Source organism: Passer domesticus, chromosome 11 (assembly GCF_036417665.1).
Source record: "Passer domesticus isolate bPasDom1 chromosome 11, bPasDom1.hap1, whole genome shotgun sequence".
Taxonomy (NCBI): Eukaryota; Metazoa; Chordata; class Aves; order Passeriformes; family Passeridae; genus Passer; species Passer domesticus.
The window spans coordinates 14,630,481-14,652,499 of NC_087484.1; the positions used below are offsets into that span (position 1 = coordinate 14,630,481).

The 22,019-nt window shown below is 39.4% G+C and overlaps 3 protein-coding genes across 8 annotated transcripts in view; all 3 read right to left on the reverse strand.

Annotated features, from left to right (window-relative positions):
- PLS1 (plastin 1) overlaps positions 1-8,355 on the reverse strand; it is a 277,498-nt gene extending 269,143 nt beyond the window's left edge. The window contains exon 1 of the mRNA XM_064385828.1: positions 8,344-8,355. The gene's annotated coding sequence lies outside the window, so the exon portion shown is untranslated. The remainder of the gene's footprint in view (positions 1-8,343) is intronic.
- RNF7 (ring finger protein 7) lies at positions 2,056-8,340 on the reverse strand. Of its 2 annotated transcripts, none has more exons than XM_064385853.1 (3): positions 8,100-8,340; positions 5,047-5,094; positions 2,056-3,606 (listed from the first exon to the last, which is right to left on the reverse strand). In XM_064385853.1, the coding sequence occupies exons 1-3, from the start codon at positions 8,268-8,270 to the stop codon at positions 3,550-3,552; spliced, it is 276 nt and encodes a 91-aa protein (XP_064241923.1). In that variant the 5' UTR covers positions 8,271-8,340; the 3' UTR covers positions 2,056-3,549. The 2 variants fall into 2 exon arrangements, with proteins under 2 accessions (XP_064241923.1, XP_064241922.1); XM_064385852.1 differs by having other exon boundaries at positions 8,093-8,315.
- Positions 8,356-15,335: 6,980 nt separating the features above from the next.
- The window catches only part of RASA2 (RAS p21 protein activator 2), a 45,644-nt gene continuing 38,960 nt past the window's right edge, over positions 15,336-22,019 (reverse strand). For all 5 annotated transcript variants that reach the window (XM_064385854.1, XM_064385856.1, XM_064385855.1 and 2 more), the window contains 6 exons: positions 21,421-21,527; positions 21,054-21,136; positions 20,005-20,213; positions 19,236-19,339; positions 18,467-18,656; positions 15,336-17,728 (listed from right to left, as the gene is read on the reverse strand). In XM_064385854.1, the coding sequence (XP_064241924.1) occupies positions 17,698-17,728; positions 18,467-18,656; positions 19,236-19,339; positions 20,005-20,213; positions 21,054-21,136; positions 21,421-21,527 (724 nt within the window). In that variant the 3' untranslated portion in view covers positions 15,336-17,697. The remainder of the gene's footprint in view (positions 17,729-18,466; positions 18,657-19,235; positions 19,340-20,004; positions 20,214-21,053; positions 21,137-21,420; positions 21,528-22,019) is intronic.

Consider the following 22,019-nt stretch of genomic DNA (forward strand, 5'->3'; position numbering starts at 1 on the left):
ATCAACAAAGGGACAAAGCTGATTATAATCAAGTGAAGGCAAATTCCACCTGCACTTGCTGGCTGCATACCAGGAGGCATTTTTTTCCCTTCAAAAGAATAAAAATTATGTGTGGCACTCACTAGGCTAAGCCCCCTTCTGCTGTAGGGTCAGGTGGTTTGGCTGTTAAAACTTTCCTTAAATATAAGCAAGGTATTATGAGAACAAGAAAAGAAGTAACACTGGGGTCAAGCTGTACTCTTGAGGTCAAGGTCAAGTTTCTTTTTTCTTTTCTTACAATCTTAGAGCAAGCTGAAGAGCTGAATCACAAAAACTAAACATCAAAAGTAATAACAGGCACCGTTCAGACTCCCTACAGTAAGTGTTAAACCCTTCTTGGCTGCTTTTTTGCCACTCTACAACCATGCAGGGTTTTGTTTTTACATGCTTAATCCTGTCCGCATTGAAAGCATTTGATATAAAACTCATGCTTGCACTCTACAAAATTCCCTTGGAGGTGTGTTTTTCTAGGAGCAATGGAGAGGGCCATGCCTGCAAACTGCTGTGTGTGCACGAGAACAGGGGGAATTGTAAGGCAGACACTTGAAAGCCTGGCCAGTTGTGCCAGGTGAGAGCAAGCCCAGGGTGGCAGGTTATGTAAAGGGCTCAACAGAGCAGCCAACAGCGTGGGCAACACAGCAGAGAGACACCGGGAGACATGGGGAATTCTGCTGGGGGCTGTCCTGAAAATGGGGCCTACTGCAACACATTCCTCTAATACCCTGGGTAGAGAAAGGCATGAAAGGAGGCAACAAAGCTTTAATTGCAGCTTTTAAAATAAAGCTTTTCATTTCCTAAAATTCAGTAGGGTCCTTTTTTATGTTGGCCAGAATATCCACCACAGCTCAAAGAGCAGCAGGACAAATGGCTGGTAGCTGGGGCCCTAAGGCTGAACTCAAGCTCATTCCAGCTATGGGTATATTCATGCCCAAGCAAACCAAGAAAATTCCTAATGTTTATGGCACCTGCATAAGACAGATACATTTACAGCTCCAAAGACCATTCTATTCAATTAATTAGAATCTTTCCCAGTTTCTATGAAATATAAATATTCTCTAAAATAACGTTAATTTCATTAAAAGTAAAATCAAATATGATCATTCAACATACACTCATTACTCCAGTCACTTTTGAGATCTGCTTGCTGACTTATCCAAATCTGCTCAGTGTTTATTAAACACTGGAGAAAAGCAGATCAGCATTAATCTATTAGTTGATAATGGCTATTTAAGGTAGTGTTACCTGCTCATGAAACAGTACATTTGGGTGAGAAGCAAAAATGATTTATTTTTCATGTACAGGAGGTGAAAAATTACAGAACTGAACATGGGATGTACTAACAACCATGCTAATCAGGCATAGCAGGGTATGATGTGGAGAAGTTCTCTGGTGTAGACTCACAGGAGAACTGGGACTTACGCTAATCACTAAATCACAGACAAAATATGCAGGACTTAAAATTCATTACCTTATGTTCTAGATGAACCCAATTACTGGTCAACAAGATACTTATAATATGCAAATAGAGACACAAAAATATCAGCTGCTTTGATTTCAACATTAACTTTCCTAATACCTCATTTGTGTCAACACCCTTTTGAGCTGACACTTCGGAAAAACTCTTCCACAACTGCAATTCTCAGCTACTCTTGCCATGCACGTGACATGAGCTAAAAGCAGGGCTTGGTACTTTCCATATTCACCTATAAACCAAAGAAAAATGAAAAAAAAGTGCTCTGATGGGACGAGATGGCATTTGGAGCCTCTGTCCAAATGTGGAGAGAGAAAACAGGTGGTAGGTAAGATACAGTTTGACTGTGACAGCTAAAATTCATTTTCATGTCCACTCAGATTTTTTTTTCCAAGAATTCTGGGAATACTTTTACACAAACAGAAATACTCCACAACAATGTAAATGCTAGAGGCACTTTGTTACTACTGTTAACATATTTTACATTTGTTCGGGGTTTTAAGACAGACATCACCTGGCATAATAACAACTGATGTGATACAGTGTAACAGTGACTCAGAATTTTTTAATCTCAACGTGTAATCAAACAAAAGCTACATTTAAAAAATCAAAACATCTCAAACCCAAGATTACAGTATTAAACAAAACCACAGTAAACTCTGCAATATGCTTGATGATACAAAGATTAGAAATATTTTATACAGTGAAGATAAACCTCTTTAAATGTACTTAGAATTAGACAAAAATACATCTACTGAGAAACACATTAAACATTAAAGATTATAATTTTGAAGTAAACAATGCATATTGCTTCAATTCCACTCATATTGATTGACCATTTTATTAAGCCTGAATTTGTTACAGATTGAAAGCAATAATTCTACCTCTCTGTTCCATATATATTTAAAAATCCCACAGCATATGTTCAGCTTCATAATCATCTGGCTATTTAGGGAAAAGACAAAGTTAGAGGCAAGCACTTAAACAGCTGTAAGAAAAAATTCAAAGAAGATTATATATTCAGGATTTCCACAAAAATGAAAAAAATGCTTCCAAAACACTATGACAAATAAAAATACAGAAATTTCTATTAACTGAATTTTCATGAAATCACAAGTTACCATTTTTCCTTAGATTTAATTAGTGTCTCCTTTTCTTGGGCTATTTAAATGATCACTTTTGTTTGCTTCCTATATTAATCAGCTAACCAGCATGACTGTCTACACCTCTAGTTAACTGATATCAAATACACGACTTTCTACAAAAAATCTTTGGGTTAAAAACACATGTCTCCATGATCACTAACAGAAATACAAATAAAAAAACTTATTAACATAGTTAAATTTTAATGTTATGGTTGTAGAAATCATGTCTAGAATGTAACAGAGCAACAGATTTAGAGACACAAGAAAACAAAAGTCATAAGGAAAACCTAAATTAGAAATGTTTAATACAGTGTGATGGAAGAAGCACATAGCAAGTATTTTACACACTGTTAATTTTAGATTAAAACTCAGAATAGTTTCTTAAAAAACACACTGACTGTGTTTTTGCATACAGTAGTACTTAGGAAATATTTTCTTTATCCTGGCTGTAAACTATGCAGTGTATCAGACCAGGTAAGGTGACCCTTTCAATTGAATTTATTTATCAATGGAAAAAGATTAAATGCTCTGTGTTTAGGGTATAATCTGCACCACTAAGTTTCTATGCTCTGATCCAGACAACACTCTAATCATAGCAGATACATTTGTTGAAGGAGCATCTTCTGTTTGAGTTGTGGAGCCCCTGCAGTGAGCCTGAGCATGGACTGAGTGCACCTTGAGCAGCCAGAGGCCTGCACCAAACCCACTCTGGTCTTGGAGCAGGTAAAGCAAGTGAGTCATGTCCTGATGGACACGTTCTGCTCTGCATGAGCACAGGGCACAACACACACACCATTCCAATAAGTGCAACAGAAAGAAATCCTTCCAGTTTTTATTTGCCTATTCTCTGGACTACCCAGTCCTGCTGGCAGAGGGGACAGCGATTATTCTGTTTCACCCACAAGGACATGCAGCAATTGTGGAAGGAATGATTGCATTCTCCCCAAACCACTGAAAGAGAAGAAAGAACATATTCCAGTCACACTCAGCTGTTCAATCAACTCCTACAGCAAGGTTCAAACTAGCACTCTCAAATATTTATAACCACTGGAAACTTCAGACAAAACAGCTCATCACTGAGATTAGATTATTATGATCGTCCTGATGAGAGTGAGTTCCACCATCAAGCCTTTTACTTCTTTCCAAATATTAAAAAAAAGAAATGCATATATTCTTATTTTCTTGTATAAAATGACAGGGTTTTGTGACTGTATAAACACATTTAGGGATGCGTTCTGCCCAGGAAGTAAATGCAACTATTAAAGTTTTTCCCTTTATCTTCCCCAGTACCAAAGTAAAGCCAATGCACTACTGACTCACTATCACACCAGAGCACATCACCAAATTCTCATATGAAAGGCACTGTTTGAACTGAAACGTATGACAGCAAGGAGGCACATGTGACACAGCATAGTCTTAAAATGGGACTTTACAACAGGAGTTATTTGCAGGCTACAGTTGTTCCAACACTACAAAAATTGTTATCTGTTATCCATTTACTGCTGAATAATATTTAAAAACTTTGCTTTTCTCCTTATTAGCTCACATTCTCCTCACAAGCAAAAAGGTACCAATCAAAGGAGCGTTGTAAATTATACTTTTTCCTGTCTATCTTAAATACTTAGCAAGCCAATTAAGATATCTTGAACAGGAAAACCCTATTCCCATTAAAGCAACCATCAAATAACCCCAGCAGTTTTTTTGAGACAATACACTTTAAAACACAAAGCTCAACAGCATGCAAAGGTTTACCACTGCTTTAAAAGTTGTCATAAAGGCTTAAAGCAAATTCTTTGAAATAATTTTCACTATTTCCAATTTAAACACTCAGAATTAAGACCTTCTTTTGCATACACTGGCGCTGAAAGAATGATTACGTTTAAATTGAAGTGATTCCACCTTTGAGAATGAAAAGTGAACAACCAAGCCATTGCCTCCATTATCTCTGAATTACAAGTGGGAAAAATACCACTTTTTAACTCAGACACACATTTATTTCAGAACAGAGGATTTTTTACTTGTACTACCATTGTGCTTTTTGGCATGTACCTCTGAAGAAAAAAAGCAGCTTTTTCCTACCCACTTCAAAAAGGTACATTATGATCTCAAATATGCTCTCAATGAAAGCAACCTAAACCTCTTAGCTGTGTACGTGTTGACAGGAAATTGGAAGCTGTTTTGTTTTACAGCACAGCTGACATGAAAACTGATTTTTTTATTGCTCAAAAATAAAGCATAAAGTATTACTAATGTAGAAAGATGATACAATGTAGAACAAAACACCAGTTTACTTCTGAGCATTAATAAAATCAGTATTCCCTTCAAACTTTAAAATGCACCATACTGAGAGAAGCTTCAATTGAAAAACAAGCGAATGAAGTCACTACATACCAACACAATCTTCTTGTTTGTTTTCAGCTTGACATCTAAGACAGGCATCTAAAAGTAAACAAGAACAAACTCAATTTGATTCTCAGGATTCCATCTTAAGAATAGGTTTGTCAGAGGAAAATATAAACTCTAATACAAATTTACAGAGGTAAAAGTCTCAAGTTTTGATCTAGTTCAGCCCTTTAACATTAAATAGCACCCTTAAATTCTAAAACTGTGCAAATGACAATGAAATATATATCTGAAAGAGATCAGAAGGACTCTGAACTCTGCAGCATGTTTTGTTTATTTTCCATTGCTTTGGTATTTTCATAACTTTTGCTGAAAAAAAGCCTTCTCCATTTTGTAGATATAAAAGCCCGCAGATTTGTGCCAAGGCACTCAGGCATATTAAGACCAGAGCAAGCACAAAGCCAAACCCTAATTACAGGACTTTGTTTTTCAGATGTCAGCATTTCCTTTTAAGGAAGTCATTCACAATTTTGATTTTTTAGGCTGTGCATCTTTCACCACAACTCCCACCACCTATCACTTTTTATAGTAGCTTCCCTTAACAAGTACTTGCATCTTATTTTCACAGGAGTCACACACGTACAAATACAGTGGTACACTTGATAATATATGTTAATAAATGCAGAATATATAATTAAAAACATTTATAATCTTTATGCACTCCAGTCTGCAGCTTTAGGATTGGACGGCAGCTCCAGGACTCAGTAAGATACAAGAGTGACAACTTCCAGGCTTCCCACTGTGCCACACAATGCAGTGGAAAACACCTTTGCTTCTCCTTTACCCCAGCATGGGCTGCCACAGACACTCATGCATGAATCTTGCACAACAGAAAGTGTTCAACTGTTATGTGAGCAAGCACATCTTCATCCCCTCCAAAGGAAAGGAACTAGTTTAAACAAGCGTCCTGCAGGTTGAATCTGGCTTACATGTCACTTGTTGGACCAAATTCTCCCAGAAGACAAAACTATAATGTGCTACAGGAATTTAAATCTGAGTATTTGTGCAGTCTCTGCCAGATAGGGCCAGTATTTCTATTTCAGATTGATCTGCCCAGACATTCCTGCTTTTCTCAGGTAATAGAGAACAAAGAGGAGAGAACTCTAAAACAGCTTCCCTTTCTTCATTGAGATGAAAGCAAAGCTTTCCTGTTGTCTGTCCCTGTAATTTATATTTCAACATCATTAAGGGCCAAGGGGCTGGGAAGATTCAGCCAAAGTGCTTCAGCTTGTATCATGGTGAATCTGGGGTCACAGCAGAAAGTCACAATAAATCAGCTGCCCTATCAAGCCCTGGAGCTGCAGTTTCAGACAGAAGCAGCACAGAGAGCCAAGGACAGAAATCACTGCCTCCACACCAAAGTAACCTGTCTCCACTCCTGCGTCCTAACCCCAAGGGGGTCAGACTGAAGGGCAAAGGACAGCAAAGCCAGCCCAGCTGCAATCCTGTGCTTCCCAGCTGACACCTCCTTGCCTTGTGCATCTGAGACCACACTGGTTGAAGGAGTTAAACCAGCAGAAAATGGAGCCAGCTAACACCTCCTTCCCTGCAAAACCTTCAGCAAGTGCCAGTCTGAGCCTGGCACTGCCTCCCACCTAAAGTTACTGCAGACGCAGTGGCTCTGCAGGAGCCAGACCTGCTCTGGCAGGGTCAACGTGAAATTGCTAAACTGAAGTCAGTAATGATCAAGTTTCACATTCTAACAATGTGGTTTGTTCCCAACAAACAGTTATTAGATTTTTTCAGATATTTTTTTCTAGTTTCAGATTAAAAGTACTCCCTTGGTCTAGCTATGAAAAAATGTGACTTTCTTTTTAAGTTTTATAATAGCTCTGGGTAAGATTTTGTTAATTTAAGACTTTTTTTTTTTAGTGTTCTGTAACAACCTAGCTTACAATGGGGATAAATAAATTTTTTAAATTATGGTTTACATGGCAAATGAAGCCAATTTCATATTTCCAGAATGGTCTCTATTTACCATTAAAAAAAGCAAATAATCTTCAAAACAGGCTTATGTAAAAGATCAATTTCCCATCACTTCAGCCTGTGCTTCACCTTTTTTCCTCTTGTACACCCTTTTGCCTCCTCTGTTCCACAGAAGGTTCCCAGCAAAAACATTTATGAGAAGTGACAGAACTGTGTATTTTTCCTCATTTCTGTTAAACCAAATCCTGACTTCATTTTCAGTATCATGGTTCCTGGCCCTACAAAAGCGAGGTGCTCTGGAGGGGATCTTGGGTCCTTTGTCCTGCCGAAGTGTTGCACACCCAACTGAGAGGACAGCTGTACCTAGGATGACTCAGCCCAATAGTAAAAATTAGATATGAACACACTGTAAAGGAAGAATTTAAACAGGTTTCAAAGAACCAAGATAAATACCACATTTAACAAAGATGTCAGAAACAGTAATATGAGTCAACAATGAAGGTGCTTTCAAACAGTCTCTGGATTTCAAAACCAAGTAAATTAATCCTTTACTCAATAGATTTCTCAGTACATTTGTGTGTCTTTAACTACACCAGTAATCACGCTTGTAAAGTAGTGTAAGACACCTTGGTTCAACAGATTTGAAAAATAAATTTTTATGTACATCCGTAACTGCTCCGTGAAAAAAACCCGAACAAAAACCCCTTAACAAAATCCGCCCCATAAACAGCAGCCCCACGCACGCAGCGTTGAGCTCGATCAATCAGTGTTTGCGAGACTCGCCCGCAGACGAGCCGCAGCCCTCACAAGGCGGCCCTGCAGGGGACGGGGCCCCGAGCAGTGCGGCGGGGCCAGGCCCGCGTGAGGCGCGGCCGGGCACGGGGCACTCGGTGCCCCCGGAGCGGCGGCCCGGCCCCCGCGGGGCCCTCCTTCTTCTCCTCCTCCTCCGGGAAGGCGCGGAGGAGGAAGCGGAGGCGGGAGGGATCAGCCCCCCCGCCTGCCGGAAACCGCGTCCCTGCCCTGCGCCCGCCGTGCCCAGGGCGGCGGGCACGGCCCGGCCCGGCCCAGGCCCCCCGCCCCGCGGCCATGGCGCCCGGCCGCCGCTTACCCATGACCTGCACCCGGCAAATGGCGCAGGTGTCGCACTCCACGTCCCAGCTCCACATGGCCACCGCATTCCACTTCTTCAGCGAGAACATCTTGTCGGGAGCGCCCGCCTTGGAGCCCGCGGAGCCCGGCAGCGAGTGGGGGGCACCGGGCTCGTCCCCGTCCTCCACATCGGCCATGGCGGAGGGGCGGGGACGCGGCGGCCGCGCGGGCGGCAGCGCCACCCTCCGGCGGCGGCGGCAGCGCAGCCCCGCCCGCGGCCCGGCGGCCCCGGGAGCTGTGGGACCGGCCCGGCGGCCCCGGGAGCTGTGGGACCGGCCCGGCGGGACAGGCCCGGCGGCACCGGGAGCTGTGGGACCGGCCCGGCGGCACCGGGAGCGGCCCGCGGGGCGAGGAGCCCTGCCCGGAGACCGGCCGCCTTCGGAGCCTGCAGGCACCTCTAGTGCCTCAGCAGCACACCGAGCGGTGCCAGGGTGGCACCTCGGGAAGGGCGTTCTCGTCCGCAGCGTGCGGAATCAATCACTTCACCAGTGCTCTGGGCTGCCTTGAGCACGGGGAGACAACGCAACCTTCCAACTCAGCACATTTCCTAAGACTGCTAACAGAATAAGCGAAACACTTCGGCAGTGGCGTGCACCTTGGCTATCTTGGTAATAAAGTAAAAAATAAAATTATATTAAAGAGTCTATGCACATTACTCAACTGTCAGTTCAGACGCACCTGGAACATGATTAAAGAGCATGTGAATAAGGTCTCTGAGCTTGGCTGATTCACACTTCTCTCACGCCACTGTTCAATTCCCTTTGCCAGCTCCACGCCTTTAACTCATCATTCTTTTCTGTCCTTTTCAAAAACCATCATGGCACTTCTGAGTTTGAATTACTGGGACTAGATGTAATCCAGAAAGCTTAAAATATTAAAAAAATTAAGTACATTTAATTTCTGCTATGTAAAATGTCAACTACCTCTAAATAGGGATTTAAAAAAAAATAAGAAGCAAATCTTGTTGGAGTTTTGGTTTTTAGATTTATACAATTTGCCTTATGTCCCTAACTGATGCAATTCTTCAGTTCTAAGAGCAAACTATGACAGAGATTATAATTGTGTTTGAGTGCTGTCAAACCATCACACGTGCTGTACATGATGCAAAGTCAAATATAAACCCCACTGAGATTAGCAGTGAAAAGAGAGCAAATATGACACAGGCACCTTTGACTCTGTCCATACTGCCTTAGAGAAATTGATAGCTTCCCATCTAAAAATTATTTTCTTGCTATTTTATCAGCTAAAGAGCTGTGTAAGAAAATTTCCAAGCCATTTTTGAGAAGTAGTTCTGGCAGTCTGTAATTCATCTGTCCCCTGTAGCCACACCTGACATTAAGGAGGTGACACATGGGAGAGTGGCACAAACCACAACAGCTCTTCCAGAGGGTTTTCCCTATGTACACTGTCACTGATTTTAATTGTAAATAAAAACCACAGTTTTTTCAGACTCGGCATTTGCTCATCTCATTCACTGAAAACATTCCAAATTGAGTATCTGAAAATGAGAACTCAAACCAAGTTCCTTTCAGCCCATCAAGGGATTGTTCAGCTAGAATTAAAGCCAATTGGGTGCTACAGAATGGAAAAAAAAGAATGTTTGCAATACTAAGTATCCAAATTTGAAATATTGCTTTATATTACATAATTGATAATAAATTTTTGTCATAATTTCAAAGTAATGATGCAGTGTAACTCATCAATTTTGATGGTCTCCATGTAAAAAATACTCATTCAAAGCTCCAAGTGTTTTACACCCAACTTTGTACCAGCCTAAGTGTTCTGTTCATAATCTTACTCCAATTTCAAATGGCCAGTTCTGGGCCCTCAGTTTGGGAGGGACCTTGAGATGTTTGAGGACATCCAGAGGAGGCAACGAGGCTGGAGAGGGAGCACAAACCCTGTGAGGAATGGCTGAGGGAGCTGGGGGTGTTTAGCCTGGAGAAAAGGAGACTCAGGGGTGACCTTATCCCTCTCTACAACTCCCTGAAAGGTGGCTGTGCTCAGCTGGGGTTGGTCTCTTTCTCCAGGCAGCACTGACAGAATGAGAAGACGCCAGTCTCAAGCTGCACCAAGGGAAATATAGGCTGGATATTAGGAAAAAGTTTTTTACAGAAAGGGTGATAGAGTCTAGAATTGTCTGCCCAGAGAGATGGTGGAGTCACCATCCCTGGACGTGTTTAAAAAAAGACTGGATGTGGCACTCTGTGCCATGGCTGAGTTGAGGTGTTAGGGCATGGGTTGGACTCGATGATCTTGAAGGTCTCTTCCAACCTAGTGATTCTGTGAAAATTATTTTTATTAAAAACAAAGCCTTGACAAAAATGTCAGTTTTATGATAATGCAAAGAACAGTTATGTAAGTATGTGTTTATCTTGGCAAAGTGGTGCATGTACTGGACTGCATTATCCCACTTACTGTTTGTTCTGTCAATAGATTAACATATATCAAAACACTTGAGGACCATGTCAATTTATCTGCTAAAGAAAACAATTTAAGCACACTTCTCTGTCAAAACTATTTCTTAAACTCTGGTTATCTGTGTCTCTCTGTGCCTCTTTCCCAATGGGAATATGCTGCATGGGTCTATCAATGGCCAGGAGGGCTGAGACTTGGCTACAGTGGGGCTGCAAGAGAAGAGAGCACAGGGAACAGCGCTGCATGAGCACACCACCACCTGTGCCAAACCCACCTGCACAGCTCCTAAGGGCTTACTGAAGCTGCCAGATGGAATTGCCAAAATGGAAAACAGACTCCAGTGCTGACAGGTACTGTGAAACAGAAGTACGTAGAAGGCATGCAGAAATAGAAAGGAAATCACAACAGGAGTTAGGGAAACATGTATTAGTGGAATAAACTGCTTCCCTTTTGCACTGGGAGGATCTCACTCAATGGGAAGAAAACACACAAATATATTGCTGCACAGCAAAGCAAAGGGATCCCAATATTCCTATAAATCGATGTGATTGGGCATGAACTTCAGAGAAGTCCAGGAATGAGCTCAAAGACTGAGAAGTAGCAATAATTCCAATTCTGAAATGCATTGTGCTTTACTCTTCAAGTGAAACAAAAGAACATTCATGACTCATAATACACAGAAGGGAAATCCTTACAGAGGTTACTAAAAAAAACCCCACCTTAATGACTTCTGCAAAGGAACCTCTCTACTTTAATGGAAAACCCTGTGTCACAAAAGACTAAAGAGATCCTGATCTTGCTGAGCTGCTTTAATCAAGTCTAAACCCTTGGAACTTCTCCATTCTTCACACAACACCCTGGCTCATCCATCTCTCCTTCTGCAGCAGAGATTAAAAACCAGAGACACAAGGACCTTTGACTGCTTTATGAAATTCTCTACTCACTAGTTGTTTTACTCTGGAGTAAAACTCAGCTATTACTATTACCTCTGAACAGTGCTGATTTTCAGGTTAGATGTCTATCTCGTATCCATTCTTTAATTTAGAAAACCTGTGAAGATAAAATTTTGTCTATTTTAACTGTAGTTAGCTGTTTGAGAATGGAGCTGCATTCTGAATTGAAAACTGGAAACCAAATTATGTTGTTCTGTTGTTGTGCAGGGGCACAGCCTCCACCTATTTTAAAATATGGACACTTCATATATATTTGTGAGGTAGCACAGTCTGTCTTGTTATTTTTAACATCTCTCTGATATTTGGATCCTGCCTAGTATCAGGATAGACCCCAAAAGCCACTCTTAGCAAATCCAGCCCTCCAAACCACACCAGACCTCCCCTCCTCATAAAAAAAAATCCCGAAAACCCCAAACAAAAAATAAAAGCACTACAAAGAGAAGCCATGCAACTTGCTTATAGAAACTCCCTTTAGTCACATATTTAAATTACTGGAAGGTGTTGCACAGGTGAACTTTATATTCTCATTATTCACCTTTGCAGATGTTATATCCTGTGTACCATGTCACAACTAATTTTTTTTTACCTTAACCTACTTTTCTACTTTTAGATTTTGGTCAAGGCAGTGCCAAAAATATGCATTTAATTCAAGTATATATACAAATAACAATAAAATAACAAACCCTTATAAATGTCACAACCTGACAGAATGGAAGAACTCAACTGGAATATAAATGAACTACTCAGGAGGAAGCTAGATGAATTATTTTAGTTGTCACAGAAATCAGTGTTTGTTTTGTGTTTCAAAAAGTTCTATCTTGCCTCTTGAACTTTTCAAATTTGCATTGCTATACAAAGCATAGTGCCTTCTGTTACCCAGTATGGAAAGGAGAGATTGATTTGTAGGTACTTTCCCTTTTTTCATTAAGTACTTTAAAGGTCTGTGGGTGAAAGATGCAGCTAATTTTCAGGTCTGTACTGCTGCATTACTACAGGGGATTCTTAAAGGGGAGTTTCCTTCTCACTCATTTTGTCTCTGCTCCCTGCCTTTCCAGGCTTGTTCCTGTCCTGCAGCAGCGGTGTCCTGGTGCGCAGAAGGCGAGGGCTGAGCTAACCCCGAGCTCCAGCTGAGCCACTGCCCCTCTGCAGCAGGGCCTGGCTGCTGCCCCTGCAGCCCTGCTCCCCGTACACCCCTCACCTCCCTCCTGCTGCTCCCCTGCAGCCCTGCTCCCCGCACACCCCTCACCTCCCTCCCTGCTGCTCCCCTGCAGCCCTGCTCCCCGTACACCCCTCACCTCCCTCCTGCTGCTCCCCTGCAGCCCTGCTCCCTGTACACACCTCACCTCCCTGCTGCTCCCCTGCAGCCCTGCTCCCCGCACACACCTCACCTCCCTCCCTGCTGCTCCCCTGCAGCCCTGCTCCCCGTACACCCCTCACCTCCCTCCCTGCTGCTGCACACACAGCCCTGCTCCCCGTACACACCTCACCTCCCTCCTGCTGCTGCACACACAGCCCTGCTCCCCGTACACCCCTCACCTCCCTGCTGCTCCCCTGCAGCCCTGCTCCCCGTACACACCTCAGCTCCCTCCCTGCTGCTGCACACACAGCACGGCACATCCTGCATCTCTGGAGACTTCAGAGGGAGCAGGTAAGAGACTTTTACCTGTAAGCCTTCAATTTAAGTCACACAGGAGGTTTACTTTGGCTGTTCTGTGATCCTCTCGGCTTTTTTTCCCTGTGTACAAGGAACGACCAAAACTAAAAGATGAAAGCGAGGAACAAATTCACAACTCCTTAAAGCAAACTAAATTTTTGGTCCATTTGTTTGGATTTAGTTTCTAAAATCTGTATAATGATTTACATCCTGTTTTTGGTGAAATTGTTAACTAGACTTCATACAACTGCCATGGCATTTGCAATAGTAATTATGCTAAAATAATGATGGACACAAACACTTAGAAATCTTGATCATACAAGATTTTCTATGGAAAATTGTATTAAGTAAGATGGCTGAATTTTGTTATTTACCATAAACATTTATTAACATAAAGAATATTTTTAAAGCATTTCAGCAAGGTCATATATTTGCTTTTATTTTAAAAAAATTCACCCAAAATATTCTTACCAAGGATACCTAATTAAAGTTCTTAATTTCTGTACCTAATTAAATGCTTACAAAGCACAGCCCTTCCTGAACACTGCAGCCACTGGATCTTTTAAAATCTTATTCTCATTGTAAAGCAACCAATTATCAACATTTTTGTGTCGGATTTAGATAAATAAAGTGCCTTTCTGAGTAATTTAGCTGAATTATAGGCTATACTCCCAATTCTTACAACTCAGCTCTTCAACTCCGAAATTAATCTTCTTTTTTTCACTGTTTATTATGATGAATCCCAGGAATATACAAAATATTTCAGCAGCAGTCTCATCACAGCTGGACACAGTAACACTGATATACTCTCCTTACTGCTATTAAAGAATTTCTGGTTTATTTAGTGTGCATAAATCACACCAACCTTAGTTAAATATGCTTCTGTAAGTACTTCTAAGAACCTCAAGTAAATTGCATGCATTTCTCCATTCTACTAGAAGTTGCATGTTACTGGGATCTTATTGGCCTGATTTAAATTTCTTGTGTATGATCTTTTAAACACAATACAGGATCTGTCCTTATCATGTGAGTAAACATTGCAAACTTTGTCACACAGATGACCAGGAATTAAAGATAATGCATTGTAAAACATTTAGCATGCATTTATTAATAGAATCAATTATATTATTAAAGACCTCCAGCTCAACTTTAACCCAGCACTGCCAAGTGTACCAGTAAACCATGTCCCTGAGTGGCACAGATCTGAAATGGGAATGCCCTTTTGGTGTCAGGTTAGAGAAAACTCAGGTTGGTGGAATGGTTAGAGAAGGCAGCATATTAGCAGAGAAAAGAAAGGATCAATCTGCTGTAATCATTACAGAACACATGCAATTCTTTTTGTTAATGTTCACAGAAAAAAATTTCCTCCTGTACTTCCAACTTCATACTTATTTTCCTCTGCTTTCTAATCTCTGCAAATGAATGTAATGACCATTCATACTGGGCCTTAATACATCTTACCTCAGATTAATCAAAATGAATTCCAAAACTGCTGGAAGGTTTGCACTGTAACTCCTGACAAAAGCTTCCATGCCAGCAACAAAGGACAACAGGTCAGTTCTCTGCACAAGGAAACAAAACACCTCAGGGCATTAAAAAGTACATGTACAAAACTTCCTTATAAAAAATCTCCAGAAGAACAGGAGAGGACAGTGGGTAGCAAAAAAGTGCCCAGATTACATAAAAAAAAAAAGAAAAAAAAAAGAAAGCAGTTTGAGAAAAGCAAACATAATTTATCATTTTTTCCATATGCAATGTATTTTAAATAGTTCTGACAAATTTCACAGCCTGTACTGTGAAATGAATACTGGTACACAGCACAGGTAATGGAATACAAATCACTATAAAAAGAAAAAAAAAAGATTCACCTAACCCTAACAACACAGTACCAGCTATCTTTCAACTCAGCAGACTAATCATTACAAACTTCTTAAACACTGTTAAATTCCCAAGGATTCTCTGCATGCTCTTACACTAGATGATGAACCAGCATTTATCTCCCCATCCACCAATTTAGAATGCAACAATGCTGCAGATGCCACATCCCCCAGGTCAGTTTTGGTGGGTTCTGCCCCCACCATCAATCAGGTTTCTCTCTTTATACCCAAGTCCTGCATGTAACCCCATTCATTCAGTTAAATGCTACCATTTTAAACAGCCAGGCCTCACAGGAAACACACAGCTTATCTCAGGTTTGTTGTAATTTATTTCTGAGTTATTCTCAAGCAACGTTACAAAACATTTTAATGTCTTGATAAGAAAATAAAATTTAAATAAAAATACATTCAACAATACATCATCATAAGAACATTAAAACTTTTACAATCCTAACAGAACTAATTACTGAATAACATCACTTTTCTAGACTAATCAAAATGAATGCAACTTTTATTATTAATCATCCTACTTGTACCTAATTAAATTCTAGAACATCTACTGTACTTGAAAACATTATAAAATGAGAAATCAAATCTTAATGGTCACAAATATTCAGTGGCCTTCTGGGTTTTTTTCTCAATATTCCAGTACCAAAGCAAAAAAAAAAGTGCATATTATAAAACCCCAACATTGTAAGAGTATACTACTCAATTTTTCATAAATTTTACTTTGAAAACAACAGAAAATGGCTCCAAGGAAGAGGGTTTGCCACAGGGTTAATTCATATACAACAAATACCTAATTCTGACACTCAACCACATTCAACTTTGTTTAATGGCAGTTTTTGATTAATGGCAATTAATCTTTACCTTTACCTTGGCAAAACACATTTATTTGCATTGTTGTATTCTCCCTCAGTTTTAACTGTTGGCAAATAAAAGTCCTGTTGAACACATCAAATGTGTAAAAAAGGAAAAGGCAAAACCAGCTGAGGTGATTAAATGATTGTGATGTTGCAGATCCTAGCACTGAATCCCAGATATTCTAAAATATCTTGGTATTAAACTGAAGTCATTTTAACGAGTTACATTCATTCCAAAGAAATTTCAATCCTGTCTTGCCACATTGCTTCCATTATAGAAAGCCTTCTTACAACAGTATAATAAATGTGTGGTAATTTCAACACCTTATTGTTTCAAGCATTGTGGATTTCTAGTCTAAGTTACATTCCTAATTAATTTGGCCAAATCGTGATTGAAAAAACAAAACAAAACCCAAACTAAAAAAACACCCCACAAAACAACCAAGGACCCCACAGAAAATGCTTTAAAAATAAAAGTACCACATACAACTTTTGTTAAAAATAATATTCCAAGGAGTACCATTGTATTTAATACTGATGAAGCAAAGTTGCCACAGTAATACCTTTGCTTCTTCCTGGTTATATACATATACTTTTTCTCAGCAGAAAACTAACTTTTCAAACATAGTGAGCAAAAATTAATCTTACTGAAGTCATGAATGCCAGTTTAAAATTGTGTTAAGTGGCAAATACAAATCCATGTAACTAAAGATACAAAAATATTCACTGAAGCATTGCTTAAAGACAAAACAATGTTGATCATTCAACTGATCATAACAAGCAGATACTACAAAGTATCTAAAAATAATCTGGGATAGTCCAGATATCTAAAGTGCTTTGAGTGATTATAATAGAGATTATTTATTAGATTTGTAGTCAAAAGTTGAGCTGGACGTAGTTATTACTTTTTATAAAAAGAAGTTAAATCATACATGGGATGATGTTAATTGATCAGTACTTAACCACGATCTGTTCACACTTAAATTTTTATATCTGTAGGCAAACCTATTTTAAGAAGAATGTTACTACCCTGCATTTCTTTTTAGATTAAGTAAAAATATGTACCTTAAAAAATGCTAAAGAAAATAGATAGTGGTCTAATGTCACTCCATATATTACTCACTCCAAATGTAAACAAGAGGTACAACGTAAGTTCCCTGATTTCTTCTTTAGTACTCAATAACACAACTAACACTGGTATTTGCTGTCCAGATTATTTGCAGCATACTGCATGGTTCTGTAGAACTTCAACTGTAGATAAATCAAGTCCTGACAACACCTAACACGAGGAAAAAATATGTCAAATGTATTGAGTGTGAAGCTTCAGATCTTTTCCACATCACAAGACCTTGGGATTTCTATTTGGAGATCCGTATCAGCAGGGCAGGCACTCATGGTAAACGCATGCAAGTGTGCAGTGTATGTACTGAGACATAATCCAACCAACAAATGCAGTGTGGATTTTCTTCCATGAAAAAGCTTATTTGTTTAGAAAGTTCTTTCCAATATGACAACAATGGCAAAACAACGTTTAGATTTATTCACATCTGTTATTTCAAGAACCTGAAACTTCAAGTTCTTCAGCAAAATGAGAATAAACCTTAAAGACCGGATTTCCAAAAAGGTATTTTTCTCTTAAATATTAAATAGATTGTCAACACAACTAGCATTTATGTTCACTCTTAAATATTTTGCAAAAATGCATATAATGAATTTAAAAAAGAAAACAAACAAAAAACCAAAACACTCCAGAACATTTCCAGTTTCTTTTTTCATCCAAGTGGGCCAGTTTGTTTTGGTTAGGAAACCTTTCCAACAATTGGATTTTCTCTGCAAAAAACCAAAATATTATATGTAAATACTTTTAGAGATTAACACTTGCTTTCTAATTCTCCTCATGCAATTTTAATTTCAATTAATATCAAGCAAAAAACCCCATTTCTACCATTAATTGTGAAATTTAGTGATTTGCAAAAACTTCATTTACTTTCACATGGGACTTCTAAATCACAACCAATTTTTCTGAACAACTTGGGTCAAACACTAACCTAAGCAAACCAAATCAGGGTTTGAGCTTTTCTTTTTTTCCTGGTCAATCAATCATTATTGATGCAAAGAAGAAATCTAAAAATTTGCTAGTGGTGTTCCAGAGGCATAATCCAGGATTGAAGAGAATTAAAGAATGTGCTCTGGAACAATAATGTACTCCAAAGAACAGGTTTTTTTACCTTCATGAGAAACAGTATCATCGAGTATGGCAAGTGAAATGCAAATGGTAAATATGCTACCTGAAGGACAGATTTCTGCAGTAAAACTTTGACAGTTTCATATAACTTGATACTGAAAGAGTCACTGCACCCACTTACAGCAATCTCAACAGGAACAATGAATCCACACCAGATCTTCAACAACTGGTAAAAAGCTGCACTACTACAAATGATGTTCCTTGTTCTCTCCATGTCTGTGTTGTCTAACTCTGCCTTCATGATCTCTACCCCAACAAGTCTGGCCTCACCCCCTGATTTATTTTTCTCAAAATACACATTTATCAATGTCAAAGATACTTACTCACTACCATATTTGGCACTAGATGATCTCTTCTTCTGGTATTTTTCATGTGATTCATTCAGCTTTTCTACTATATCTATTATCTGCTGAAGTGTATGAAAAGTGGCTACAGAATCTTCTATGGTGAAGTTAGAGTAATCATCTGGTTCTTTCCGAGGACCTTGATAGACTGCTATGCTTCCACAAGCCTCTACAAAAAAACACAATCATCCCATGGAGAATTTCAACAATTAAAACACAAATCTAACTCTCATGCAAATGGTAACTCCAACATTCAGAAATGTAAAGTTACTCTGGCTTATACATAAAATGGATTAAGATAAAAGCAGGAGGCAGTATCTATTAAATGTATTTACAATTCTATAGCTTATTTTCTGCTAGCTGTGTTCAGCATCTTGAGCATCCAGCTCTCTCCTCTTCACATTAAGAGGAGTTCAGTGCATTCTTACAGCAAAACCTTGTCTAATATAATTCATCACATGGTAAGGAAAGGAACAACAAAGGCAGAAAAGCACCACCTACAGTTGCAGTTTAAACTAAATATTACACATACAGAAATTCAATTAGAACAATGCCTGATATCTATTGTAAAAAAATGCCTGGAGAACATCAGACACCAGGGCACTTAAAAGATAAAAATTCAATCTCTTTCTCTGCTTTCTATTATTTTCAGGTGAATCATTAAATTCAGTTAATTGTTCAAATTATATTCTTGGCCTAGAGAATTAGAACTGAGTATCAATGTAATTCTTAATTATCTTTTCAGTACCTTCCAACTTCTGTAGTTTAGACCTGTTGATAGTGAAAAGTGAGTAAATTCTTTCTGTCTCTCTGTCTCCATCAATCTCAATTTGAGTATCAGCAGGAACATCTCTAAAAGGTGAACAAAGACAGGTAATCAATATCAGTAATTCCTGAAAGCAAGTAAAACCAGAGTCTTTTTCATTATACACAACCTTTTAATATGTTTACCACTCATAATAGAGAATTTCACAAAACTTAGTATGCAGTTTATACAATCTACCCAGTTAAGGGTAAACTTAGTTTTAAAAGAAATTACAGCATTTCTTTCTAAGACATTAAAGCATTTTAGGATGTTATTAATTTTTCTGACATACCTACAAAATACCCAAATGATTTGTCAGAATCTACATCCAAGATTATTTAGCTGACTTTCTTAGGGCACTCCTTTAAAATATGTAAAGTTCAAATAAAAAAGTGGTTGTATAAAACAAGACAAAGCCATTAAGGAGAGAAGACTTCCAGGCTGAACTTCCTGCAGCAAGTATTTTAGTAATTTCACATAGATGATCTAGGTGTGTAATATTTCTGCCTTCAACCTGGCATCCAAATTAAATCTATTATTCTGCACGAAGAGATCTCAGAAACAGGACATTTGTGCTTTTCATGCCGAGCAGGTTACCTCCACAGTGTGGCACACAAAGTAACAGAAATCCAGTGTTTGTGCCTGCCACTGTGGCTGAGCCGGCAGGCAAAGCCCGGCTGCAGCGAGCCCGCGCTCCCGGCCGTGCCCTTACGCGGTGCAGCGCGCGCAGCCCTCGCTGCTCTCGGCCGTGGCCTTGCAGCACAGCCAGCTCCCGTTCAGGAAGGCAGAGGGGTGGTAAAAGCTCAGCCTCTTCTGGTTGCACCTCGTTACCCGGCACAGAGCCTCTATCCACTCACTGGCTTCCACACAGTTATTTGCTTGGATGTAGAGTGGCTTTTCTCCGTGAAGTACTTGAAACATCTGTAGAAGAAACGCATTATTCTGCTGAGTAAAAAAAATCCAGTTACTGAGCAACTTCAAATATGTAAAAATCAATTTCAGTGCTCAGGCACTTCCACAAACTCTAATTAAGACAGAAAGTGAGACAAGGGAGAACAGCAGACTTTTTTCCTCTTTCAACTACACAGAGGAGAAAAGCCCCACCAGAACAGCTCCCTGTGTTCTCATCTAAGAAAGAAGCCTTAGAAATTAGAACAGGATGCATTTTCTTTCCTCTTCATCCACATATCTTTAAGTGTGACCCCAGATTTCACAAAGCATGACCTTCATCCTTCACCAACAGAAGATCCCCAGAAGTCTCTCCTTTAGCCATCACTGGCCTTAGTGACAGCTGTTCTGTTATCACTGCCTCAGATGTTTGGAATGATGTAAGAACAGAAACAACTGATGTGTTCCAAGGCCAGAATGAGGCCGTGAGCACAGGTAACTGCCTCAGCTGATGAAGGGACTGTAGGAAGTTCTCACCAAAAGGAACAAATACAAGTTTGGTAACAATACATTTCCAGTAGTACATAATATAATTTCAAGAGCTTTGTAATAATGTCGTAGTTTTAATCTTCCAGAAATTTGGCATGGGGAGCAAAGTCAAAATCAGTCAGAAAACTTGGTGCAGGTAGCCACATTTCCAGGTTAATTTCCATTCAGAATACTTGGAGACACTGCATACAGCTTGTTATTCCTGATCCATGTAACTTTTTGCTGAAGTGTTTAGTAATGGGGTTTCACTAACTCTGTAAGCTAATTACAATCTTTATTTAAAGAACATATCAAGAATTACATACAAACTATCTTTTGACCCACATTTTTCTTGTTGAAGGAGCTCTCATCAAGTTTCTCCACTGCAAGGATGTTTTTGATTGGAATAGTGAAAATTGGTTCTTTATCTGTAAAAAATTGTAAACAGAGGAGTGAAGCAACCTTTAAGAACTGTTTTATAATCTCAGGGCACTGACATTGCAGTTCATGCTCTAAAAATATGCATTTTTATTGTTGAAAAAATAGGCATGAATCAGACAGAAGCCTCTATTAATCAAGGCAAAAGTAACTAAGATAAATCATAGGTATTTTAGAAAAAGAAAAAATTCTGCAATTTTAAAAGCACAAAAAAGCTACAAACACTTAGACAATATTGAAAAATAAAAATAATAGTAAAATAAACATTATTTACCTTGCTGTTTGTGGTATGTGAATTCTCTACTTGTTAGACAGAACCATCGTTTCTTGAAATTCTTTTTACCAATCCGAGTCCTTCCCTGAGCTCTTTTGTACATTTCTCTGTAAAGACAGAATCAAATGAAATCCAACCATTAGTCTTCAAAGCCATTTACTGAGATAAGACATTATTGTTCATCACGTAAAAATCTACTTCATTGCACATTAAAAACAACCTACTACTTGTTCACGACAGATCCTCAAGATTACCTCCCAATATGGTGATTGTGAGCAGGGCTCCAAAACCAGGAAAGGACTTTGAAAAACACACAGTCCAGACCAGTGCTTGCAGCAGTACATTTGGAGGGGATACACAACTTGTTCAGATCAAGAATTCCGAATTTTCACAGAAGGTAGTAAGGTGTACCTAACTACAAGATTCTCTCTTTCCTGCCTTTCTCCATGTAATTGTACATGGCCTTATGTGGGTCAGAATACCAATAAAATGACACTGGACATGGCTCAACAGCAAGGGCAGACAAACTGCGTTTAGTACACTTTAAGTGTACTCACTGCTAACTCCTTCTTTTGTTTTGTAGAACAGCCATCAATTTA

Coding starts and splice junctions, on each gene's coding strand:
- RNF7 (XM_064385852.1), bottom strand. CDS start 8,270: ATGGCCGATGTGGAGGACGGGGACGAGCCCGGTGCCCCCCACTCGCTG. Junction 5,095..8,092: donor TTGCCGGGTGCAGGTCATGG/GTAAGCGGCGGC, acceptor GTTTACTTTTAG/ATGCCTGTCTTAGATGTCAA. Junction 3,607..5,046: donor CAAACAAGAAGATTGTGTTG/GTATGTAGTGAC, acceptor CTTCTCTTTCAG/TGGTTTGGGGAGAATGCAAT.